Raw genomic sequence first — 11,734 nt, 5'->3', positions numbered from 1 at the left:
TGCAGAACTTTTTTCTGTCCAAACAAGTACAGAATTGCATCCTAAGTTTTCATGACAAGGCTACTAAAATTCAGAGCAGGCTGAGTAGTTCTTTTTTGTCAATGGAGTTACTTCACATTACCGGTTTTAATAGTGATACTCTTTGCAAAATTGCTTGCATTTCTTGCATAGGATATTGCTGGTATGTATAATATAGACAGAGCTTGTTTATGGCCCAGCCCACTACAGAGAGATCTTTACTGGAGATTTTGCTAGTGAAGAAACTGCAAATTTGTAGGAATACTGAAAGATTAACCCCCCACAAAATAGTTTATCTTCTGGAATGTTTGAAATGCTTTTGAAAATGATTTTAATCTATCAAATAATCTAGAATAAGGATTATGTAAGGCAATTTATAGCAGGGGTGGCCAACCAAGGCTTGGGAGTCACATGTGGCTTGTGGCTGGGCGCCCACTTACTCCTTGCTGCCCATAGCCACCCACTTGCAGCTCTCAAACATCTGACATTTACTTTATGTTGAAAGCTTGTACTTATAAACCAGTGCATGTATTAGCTGTCATTTTGGGCTGATCCAGACTTTGCCAGACTACATGCCATTAATTTCAATAGATGGACTCCTAGATCCATATACTTTTCTTCAACTAGTTCTGCAGAATTCAATTAGGGGCCAATATCCTCTTCTAAACATCTTCAAGGATGCAGAAGTTAAGAACATGTGCACTAAAGATGCTTGGAGCCAATCCAAAAGTATTTATGGAGTAAGATTTATTCTGCATATATCAAAATCCTAATATACTCTAGGTTTTCGCTATACAGCCTGAGAAAGTATACACACATTGTATACACAGTGTTTCAGTGATGACAAATTACATTTAGGTTCTTTTTCTGTTTAAGATTCTGATTTACTTTTTTACAAATGCAGACTAAACTGAGACAAGATATCAGTACATATGTTCAAGAAATCAAAGTATTTATCAGAGACCTTGCAACATAAACCGAACTTCAGTCATTATTGATACTACAGCACTGATGCAACTGATCAAGAATAAACATCTCTAAGATCTGGCCCTTTTGAAGGATATGTTCAAAACAGCTTCCTTCTCATAATGAATGACAATGTTAACATGACTTTACAGTTGTGTTCCTGGTATAAAACCCTCAATTGTTCTAACAGTGTGCTATTCAGTACCTTCTTAAAGTAATCATGGAAGGAAGGAAGGAAGGAAGGAAGGAAGGAAGGAAGGAAGGAAGGAAGGAGAGAGATATTTTAAAAAGTCTTTAATCTGCTAGAAAATACAAAGCTCATACTGAGCATTAATGCATCTCTGATGGTACTTTTTAAAATTTTACACCTCATAAATTAGTTGCAGCAGCTATGATTTTTTTAAAAAGCAGCATGAAATGTGGATGGCCAAGTTACCATCATACAAAAGCCTTAATACAATAATTAAGTGCACAGAAACCCTTTAATTTCAGTGGACATATAAGCATTTAACTCCACTGGAATATGCCCAAAATCAGGGATAAACAACCTATGACCCCTATCCATCCTAGCCAGCACATATTCCTAGTATAAAATAGTTAGGGATGATAGGAGCTGTTGGCCAAAGCCCCTAGAGGGCCGCAAAGGGCCCATCCCTGCTGCTGTTTTTCTTAACTAACTATAATAACACTGCATTTACCTTCTTAATATTTCATTCCAAGAAAACAAACTGCAGAGTCAAAATAAAGGTGCATTCAAAACATGTTCAGAACTTCAGAAAGCTAGAGAAAGTTAAAAGCTGGTTTGCATTCTGAGATTACTTTTAGACATGAGTTCTACATTGCCAAGTTTATCACAATGTGAAATGAAGGGCCAAAAAAAGATTCTTGAACTCCTCTACAATGGAAAAGTCAGTGCATTATAACAGATTTGTACTGAGAGTGTGTTCACATGAATACCAAGACACTTCCTGCCAACATAGTAAAATGCATTAAAATAACTAATAAGAGCGAATAGCAGGTGGAACTGTGGCACAGTCTTCTTCATTCAGGGTTTTGTCAATTACAGGTCTATAATCCAGAGTAACCTTGGGAGAAGAAAGAAGAGAAGTTAAAAAACTGACATCCCAAAAGTAAAATTATTATTTTGCATATTTATTCTCAATCTCCTCATTACAGCCCTTAAGAAATATTTCATCAAGTTGAAATTTATTTAAAATATTTAATATTTAGATGTGGAATGTAAACTATGGATACCTCAAATCAGTTTTTCTATTTCTTCAAGTCACACAAATTCAGATTGAGAGATCATTCTCTAAATTATAACACTAAAATGTTTTACTTATTTAAGCTCATAGTGCAGCAAAGCAGTCTTACAATAAGTGTTTTTGCCTGCATATCCATGTAAAGGCTGTCCTGCAAGTGCATCTGTAGCTGAATGGGGAGATACATATACAGCCAGATGCTGGACATACTGTTCCCTTCTCTGATCCAGGTGCTGGACATACATGGCTTTTCTAAAAAAGGCCAGGCCCTGAGTAGGAACAAGCAGCTGCATTACATCCCCACCCAAATGCCCTTTACCACACAGCCAATGTACAGGATGTTATTATTTATAAAAAGGCTCTAAGGCTTTGTCTAAGCATTGAGTCTAAGCATTGTCAATTGGATCAGGGCAAAAGGATTAGATGAAAATGAATTTGAATCAGCCTGTTCCAAGATGAGCTGCAATGGCTGCAAAAATAAGTAATTCAGCAATTGTTCTAAGTTTTCCTTCTCACAATCTTAAAATTTTAGTTCTCCAGAACATCAAGCCAGTTTCAATGCATAAACCAGAGTGTCAGACTCAAAATTCTGCACCCAGGTGATGCCTAGTAATTGCACATTAAATATGGTTAAGTAATTAATGTGAATTGAGGCAGGAAATGCTGAGGGTGACACTGGTGACTGCAAAAGCTTAACAGCCCCTGTTATAGACCAGAACTCCTAATTCACACACAAACATGTCTTCAAATACAGTTCTCCCTTTTCATTATATTGTAAATCAAGTAGTGCAGTACATGTGGCAGCATTTCTGTAGCATGAGGTACAAATGAAATTCTTCATTTTAAAGGCCAAGAAGCAAGAGTTTTACATACCTTCCCAGTCTTGATATCAACATAAGAGAGGGTATGTTTTCTCCAGTGCTGTTCAAATGGCTTCATCTGTTGTCCTTCGAGTGGTTTAGAATAGTCATATTCATCTATTCTGGTCTAAGGAACACAGTGTAAGTGTGAGATAACATAAGATCTTGAAGCTATGGTAAAGAAGCTAATCTTAGCTTTGTTTCAAAACATTTAGCATTTCAAAAAATTCTGAAAAGCTGGCTTTATTTGTTTTTAAAACCTAGATCAGAATGAATGACTACCTTTTCTTTGAAATACAGTCACATATCAGAAGCAACACAACCAGCATCATTACCACACACAAGCCTCACAACTTGTAATGACTGATTACAAGCTGACATAGAGATGCACTGTCCCTCTCAGGATTATGCTTTCCCCCCCTTAAAAACTGCTCATTGCCGAACTCCATCCACCTCACCTCAATTTATTTGGAAAAGGTCTCAAATGAGGCACTGCTGAAGTTACATCTTCATGAAATTGGAAAATAGCTGGGGTTGGGGCAGGGATGCTCCTGCCTTTAAAAAAGAGTTAGCAAGGTTTCTATATTGAATGGGTAGTTATGTGAACATCTGCTTTAAGAAACAAACTGGCTTCAATAATAAAATTGAAGTTAGGGTTTGATGGAGCAGAAATTTTTAAACAAATTTCATTCCTTGAAACTTTTTGACAAGAATCCCCCTTCTGTACTTTTTATCTTGTACCCCCTTCCTCCAACCCAAGCACAAGTATTTCTCAGGTGAATGTATGAAGACTCTTCTAAGTAGTTATGCGATAGCCAGTGTGATGTAATGGGTAAAGTGCTGAACTGGGACTTGGGAGTTCTAGGCTCTCTAGTCTCCACTTGGCCACAAATTTCACTGGATGACTGGGGGCCAGTTGCTCACTCTCAGCTTAATCTTCCTCATAGGGTTGTGGTTGTGAGGATAAGATTGAGAGGAGATTCTTGTTAGCCACCTTGTGTTCCTTGCAAGAGGTAGAATGGTGGGATATAAATGAAATTAAATAATAGTGTAATTGTTCCATGCATTCTGTGAAAAATTGTAGAATTTAACCAACATAGTATTAGAACTGTATTAGAACTATAAAACAGGTCATCTAACACACACACACACACCCTGAACCCCACAGAGGCAATTATCCTTGAAACAAAGCTGAAACTCTTTCTGAATGGACTTGATCCGATCACTAGGGTGGAGTCATACAGTGAGAAACACCTTATGTTTTGTTTTTGTATTTGGAATTACATCTATATCCCACCTTTCTTCCTTTGGTAAGGAGTCCAAGATGACTTATATGGTTGTTCTTGTCTCCATTTTATCTTCATAACCATTTTGTGAAGTAGCTGAGGCTGAGTATATGATTGGCCCAAAGTCACCCAGTAAACTTCATAACAGGGTGGTCTCTAGAACTCATCTCCTGCAGCCCAGTTCAATACCCTAGCCATTGGACCACATCAAGAGCAAAAGGAAAAGCAGCCAAGATCAAGGATATCAAGACATTAAATGTAAGCCAGGGTTATCACAGGCACATACTTCTCTAACAGCATTGCAGTGCAGTGATTAGTGTTAGTCCAGGACTAGGAAGACCTGGGTTTCAGTCTTTACTCAGGCATGCAGATCAGTGGGTAACTGGCTGAGTTGCTGACTCAGCCCAACCTGCCTCCCAAATCTGTTGTGAGGATAAAATAGGAGGAGGATCTTGCATACTGTTTGAGCTCCTTGGAGCAAAAAGTGGGATATAAATATAACAAAATAATGAAGTATTAACTTTCAGCTGAAAATACAAGGAAGAGTAAATCTGATCAGGAATAGGATATAGATGAAGTATAACCAGTGTGAGATTCTTTCTTGATTTCATGGCAGATGCAGAGTGAACAGCTTCTGCAGGCATATCCTAACCCAATTAATGCCACATTAATCATCACATTACAGCTTCTGTATAGCCTGAAGTGTCTGATCCTTTCAGGGTTGAGTATGGTTGAAACCTGGATAGGTGACTTAATGATGTCATTCTATACCACCCAGAGAGCTTTGGCTACGGGAGGTATAGAAAAGTAATGAACAACAACATTTCTTCATGATAGTCAAATTCTGTCAACCACTATCAGTCTCTCCCAAAGTAAGGATTTTCAAATCTTAACTTAGGAAACCTTCTGCTACCTGAATGAATTTATTTAAGTATATGATGTCACTATCACAAAACGTTCTCAGAGTGGCTAGATTAGCATTGGAGGAGACTGGCTCAACAGAAGAGATAAGTGGATGTTTTGCCAGCATCATGAAGTTACTTTCCATTGATCTGAAAGTATCAAGGCGGCACCTAATGGAAGAAGGAGCTTCTAAACTGGCATATTCTTACCTTATAATCCTCCCTAGCATGAGCACCACGTGACTCTTTCCGAGCTTCTGCGCCAAAAATAGTTTGTAAGGCACAGAGCATTAGGTTTTGTAGTTCCAAAGTCTCCACCAGGTCAGTATTCCATACAATACCTAGGATACCACAAAATGTTTGAAAATAACTTTAGAAGGTTTAAGTGGAATCTCAGCAGTTTAGCCAGTTCAGATTGTGCTACCTTCCCAAAGAATTCAACAGTGCTAGCACACCAGACAGACAGAAATACATTACATGTAGACTCTGGTCCCAATTTTATGCATGTGTACCTGGGAATAAACAACATGCCTTCCAAGAAAACATACACTGGAGTGACATGTCTGCAAAGTTGTCTAATACATAGCATAGCAAACTGTATCAATATCCTTTTAAATTAAGAACATGTCACGGGGGATAGGACAGCTTTCTCTCTTTTTTACACTTTTCTACCAAAATGTTCAAGTAAGCACCCAAGAAAGAAAATTGTTGCCAATTTGATTGCACCACAGTATCTATTAAATCAAATGGAACACTAGGATTTTTTTGTCTGACTGATCCTCCTAGCCTGAAAGATAAAACTTTCAACAGGACTGTATGTACAGCACATAAGTGCATAAATAGCACTGGAAAAAATGGACCCAAATGAAACTCCTGTTGATCCTTTTAAAAATAACCAGTTATTAGACCTTATCTTACGAAGCCAGGCCTGAAAGTGAGTAGGCAATGGTGAAGCAGGGAACTCCAAATCTGCTGAATTTGCTTACATCATGTCCATCTTCAGAAATCTCCAGAAAGTCAGCCTTTCTTCACACAAAATTTGTTTCACTTTAATGTAGAACTGTTGTATTTGTCTAAACAAATATACAGGTCTGAGAATTTACAGCAGTGATGCTTAAAAGATTCTTTAATGAAACCTGGGGAACATTAGAAGCTCACCCAAGGTTCCTCCATGAAAAAAATCAGTCATGTCACACTGGCATCTTTTTAAAAGCAACAACTTCAACACCTGCCCAGTGCTACCAATTTTTCCCTGCAATGTGAAATTGCAAGGAAATGTTCTGAGATGCATTTTCAAGGCCATATGTGACAAGACCTAAAAGTTCTGCTCCTGCACTCACATGAACTGAAGATACACCTCAAACATGCATCAAAAGCCAAAATAAGCAACTTCAGTGTGGAACCTATTCCTGAATAAAGTTTGAAAGAAGGTATGTTTGGCAATTGTGAAATTGACATTTAGAAATGGTTAGTCTTAATATCTTTCTCTATAAACCCACTGTTGCATTATGTTTTGAGTCAAACTCTAGTGAGAGTGAGAGAGAGCGAGCAAGCACCTTTGGCTATTGGGCACTATATAAATTAATTAAATAAATCCAGAGAGCCAGTGTGGTGTAGTCCTTAAGAGCACTGAACTGGGACTCCAATAAGCTGGGTTCTAGTCCCTGCTTGGCCATGGAGCCAACTGGATGATTTTGGGCCAGTCACAGACTCTCAGCCTGACCTACCTCACAGGGTTGTTGTTGGAGGATAAGATTGAGAGGAGCAGGGGGACTTCATTGACATAGTGGGACTTCCGGTTGACATTGTGGCGAGATGGCTGGGAAGAGTCAGGGCTCCGTACTTCACGCAGAAATCTGTTCTACAGAGGGCCAAGAGAGGCCCATCAAAGCCCTGTCAGAGCAGGGATTAGAAGCCCGACCATACTTTTGGCTGGTGGGGAGCAGAACCCCCCATCCGCCGAGAGAAACTTGAGAATTTTCTCAGTCGAACGGGACGGAGAGGGGCACATCTTCCCCTCACAAGCCATCAATGCCAGTTTAACAGTGAAGAACAAAAGCTTAAAATACATCGGACCTGCTGGGTAAGCAATTCAACTCTTTAAAATATTGCCTGTGAAAGACCTTGTGAAACAAGTATCAATTTGAATAAAAAAGAAAAGCCCTCTTGTCGGAGGAAAGAAACTCCCCCCCCCTGCGGAGTTCAAGTGGCAACAAATCTCGGGGAGATTAAGTGAAACTGGGGAAATTTGAAACTTGGAAAAGAGGAGATTCTTAATCTCCCCAAGGGCGAAGAATTAAATCAGAACTTACTGCAGATTAATTGATAGAAAAAGTCTGTTTCGTTTTCCTCGGAGACTTTTTTTTTCCCTTTTGTCTTCATTACACCAACAAACAACTCTTCGCTGCCACCCTGTGGTCACTTTACCTTTAACAGATATATTGTGTGCCAAAAAACTTTTTTTCTCTCTTTTGCTGAATGATTTTTTGCTGCCATCTTGTGACCATTTAGTTAAATCATTATCCCTATGAAAAAAATTCATCATCTTCAGCACCTGAGTCTGCCTCGCAAAGTCCAACTCACCAATCCAAAACTGTGGATTTGGAAAAATTCCAAAAAGACTTACAAATGACACTTTTGGCAATACAAGCATCTCTAACATCTATGCAAACATCTCAAGAGACTATGCAAAATGCTATACAAAAATTGACATCAGAACAAAGGAATTTTGTTTCGGAACAAAGAGAAAGAATGAACAAATTGGATAAACTGGATAGTCATGTCATGGATGTATGTAACCAATTAGCAGATATTCGACTTAAAACTGAACAAAATGTGCAAAAGATACAAGAGGTCGAAAAGAAGACTGAGGACATTGACAAAAAGACTGGAAAGATGGATAAAGAGATACAGTTTTTAACACAAAAAAAAGTCATTATGGGATTCAGCTGCCATACTGGAGATGGAGAAGGCTTCTAATTATCTAAGATTTCAGAATATACCAGAGGCAAAAAATGAAAACCTAAGGGAATTAATGAACACTATGCTAGCAGATCCTCTTGATTTGGAAAATGAAGACATGGATAAAGAGATTGACCTGGTTTATAGTATTTCAAGCTATGTCAGAAGACACAAACTACCAAGGGAAGTTCATGTTAAATTTGCAAGAAGATCGGTAAGAAATAATGTTCTGAGGGTTGTACATGATAAAGCATTAAGAGTTGATGAGCAACATGAGGTGACTGTTCTGAAACAAATACCACAGAGGATTAGAGATGGACGAAAGAAATATTTATTTCTTACCAGAAAGTTGACAAAGAAGGGACTTATGTTTAGATGGGTAACACCAGAAGGGATATTTTTTACCTGGAACTCTACAAGATATAAATTGGATTCAATTTTTAAGGCTCAAGATTTTTATGAAAAATTTAGAAGCTCATTTGAAGATGAATAAATGACTGGACTGAACGACTGAAGGAGGGAAAATGTTGAGGTAACGGATGTAATAACTTATCACCCTGAGGTAGGAGAAATAGCGACTATAGATCAACAAGAAGACAAACAGACATCAGAACCAAAAGAAAAGAGAAAAGCTAGAAGAGTGAAGGCTAATCATAAATAGGTAAATATATATTTTATAAATATGGCTTTTAAAATGGAAGGAAGAATCGAATAATTCTCTTTGAACGTAAATGGACTAAACACACCCTCTAAGAGGAGAAGGACTTTCAACTTCAAAAATTGAACCTAGAAGTAATTTGTCTACAAGAAACACACATTAAGAGACAACATAGTAAGCTTTTGGAATGTCCAAAACTCGGAAAGTTATTTATATCTTCTGCTCATCAAAAGAAAAGAGGTTTGGCATTATACATCAAGGAAAAATTAGATCCTAAATATATTTTAGCAGATGAAGATGGTAGGATCTTGTTGGTTGAAGTCACAATGAAACTTAAAAAGGTGTTTTTAGTAGTGATCTATGCTCCAAATGACCACCAGGAAGCGTTCTATCAAAAATTACGTACTCTACTTTTGCAAATGGACTACCAAACTCTGTGTTTAATGGGAGATTTCATTGCAATTGTAGATAAAAAAAATAGACCATAAGAGTGAGACTAAGGAGAAGAAAGGCAGGAGGATACTCCCAAAATCCTGTTTTAATATATTAAAAGGATTCAGACTAACAGATGCCTGGAGACATAAAAAATCTAACCTCTGCTAAGTATACTTTTACTCGAACAGACATAGGTCATGGTCTAGAACTGATATGATTTGGGTAACTCCAGACTTAGTTCCAGATTTGTTAGAAGGCAAAATAGATACAAATGTCTGGGCAGATCATAATCCTGTAACCATGACCCTGAAAGGGACAACAAAAACACCCAGATGGGTATTTAATAACAAAAACACCCAGATGGGTATTTAATAAATCTTTATTAAAAGATAAAAATTTTAAAGAAGAAATAACCAAGGAATTAATATTTTTTTTCAAATAAATAAAGCTGAAGAAACCTCTTTGCAAAATGTTTGGGACACAGCTAAAGCATATATTAGAGGTCTGATAATAACATGCTCAGCAAAAATAAATAAAAAGAGAGAGCAGGAACGATTTAAACTAGTAGATGAATTGTTGAAGCTTGAACAGGAGCTTCAGGAAGACCCATCAAAAAAAGATCTTAAGAAACAAATGAATATTTTAACATACAAACTGAACCTCTTAGATACAAATGAACTTACCAAACAAATGAAATTGACTAAACAGAACTTTTTTGGAAATGCTAATAAACCAGGGAGATGGTTAGCTTACAAACTAAAGAAGGAAAGAGAAAAGAGACTAATATATAAATTGAAAGATGGAGAAGGACAACTGCAGGTACAAAGTGCGTCAATTAAGAAAATAGTGGAAGACTTTTTTGTAAAGCTGTACCAAAAGAAAGAAATTCCAATTGAGAAAGTAAATGAGTATATTCAAAAGGTAAATCTACCAAAGTTGTCGGAGAAATACCAAAAAATATTAAACGAGGAAATAACAATGACAGAAGTAACTGAGGCGATCAAGAGACAAAAGAATGATAAAACTCCTGGCCCGGATGGACTACCAGCAGAGTTCTATAAAGCTTTTGAAGGAATCCTGTCTATGCCTTTTAAGGATATATGCAACATGGTACTTGTCAGATGCTAAAATACTAAATATCTGGACTGAGGCAAATATTACCTTAATACCAAAAGAAGATATGGACTTGACACAGATCCAAAACTATAGACCTATATCACTTCTAAATGTGGATTACAAAATTTTTGCCTCTGTAATGGCAGAAAGATTGAAGAATTATCTAACAGACTTTATACATTCAGATCAAATGGCTTTTTACCTAAAAGACAAATGAGGAACAATATGAGAATTATCTTGGATATTTTAGAATATTATGAAATTCACTCTGAAAAACCAATGGCATTTTTGCTTCTTGATGCACGGAAGGCCTTCGACAATGTTAACTGGCAATTTATGAAACAACAATTAGCACAAATGGAATTTAGTGGAAAATTTATTAATGCAATATCAAGTATTTACCAAAAACAGACTGCCAGGATAATAATTAATGGGGAACTTACAAATACTATAGATATCCAAAAGGGCACAAGACAAGGATGTCCTCTATCACCACTGTTATTTATATTGATTTTAGAAGTGTTAAACAGAAATATTGGAGAAGATTTGGATATTAAAGGTGCTAGAATTAGAGATGAAAGCTATAAATTGCAAGCATTTGCAGATGATTTAGTTTTTATTCTAGAGGAACCTTTGGTAACAATGTCTAAACTTTTAAAAAAGATAGAAGAGTATGGTGAAGTTACTGGGATGAAAATAGAGAAAAGACGAAACTGCTAGTGAAAAATCTTACATTGGAGCAGAGAATAACTCTGACGGAACAAGTAGATCTTCAAATTGTTAAAAAGGTTAAATATTTGGGAATTTTTCTTACAGCTAAATGTACTACATTGAAAGAAGATAATTATGATAAACTACTTAAGGAAATTAAGAGTGATCTGGAAAAATGGGTTAATTTGCAACTATCGTTGTTGGGAAGAATAGCAATAGTTAAAATGAATATATTACCAAAGTTATTCTTTTTATTCCAAACAATTCCCATAAAAATTGATAAAAATGTTTTTGATGATCTTAACACCCAAATTCTGAGATTTGTATGGCAAAAGAAGAAACCAAGGATTAAATTAAAAATGCTTCAGGAGGCCAAAGGGAATGGGGGTTTTGGCCTTCCAGATTGGATGTTGTATTATCAAGCTTCTGTCTTAACGTGGCTAAAAGAATGGGTAACTTTAAGAAATAAGAGAATCCTTTATCTTGAAGGGCATGATCTACAAATGGGTTGGCACACCTATATGTGGTATGAGAAGTACAAGACACATGGTTGTTTTTT

General features: G+C 36.8%; 1 protein-coding gene across 1 annotated transcript in view; it reads right to left on the bottom strand.

Moving 5' to 3' along the window:
• Positions 1 to 748: 748 nt before the first annotated feature.
• Positions 749 to 11,734, bottom strand: part of SDHA (succinate dehydrogenase complex flavoprotein subunit A) — a 43,909-nt gene continuing 32,923 nt past the window's right edge. The window contains exons 13-15 of the mRNA XM_044452138.1: positions 5,505 to 5,635; positions 3,120 to 3,233; positions 749 to 2,069 (exon numbers count right to left, since the gene is read on the bottom strand). Of these exons, the coding sequence (XP_044308073.1) occupies positions 1,983 to 2,069; positions 3,120 to 3,233; positions 5,505 to 5,635 (332 nt within the window). The 3' untranslated portion in view covers positions 749 to 1,982. The remainder of the gene's footprint in view (positions 2,070 to 3,119; positions 3,234 to 5,504; positions 5,636 to 11,734) is intronic.

The sequence above is a fragment of the Varanus komodoensis genome, unplaced genomic scaffold (genome assembly GCF_004798865.1).
Source record: "Varanus komodoensis strain SLA01 unplaced genomic scaffold, ASM479886v1 scaffold10, whole genome shotgun sequence".
NCBI lineage: Eukaryota > Metazoa > Chordata > Lepidosauria > Squamata > Varanidae > Varanus > Varanus komodoensis.
The sequence above is the reverse complement of the archived record's forward strand: the minus strand, read 5'-3'. Positions and strand labels throughout refer to the sequence as shown.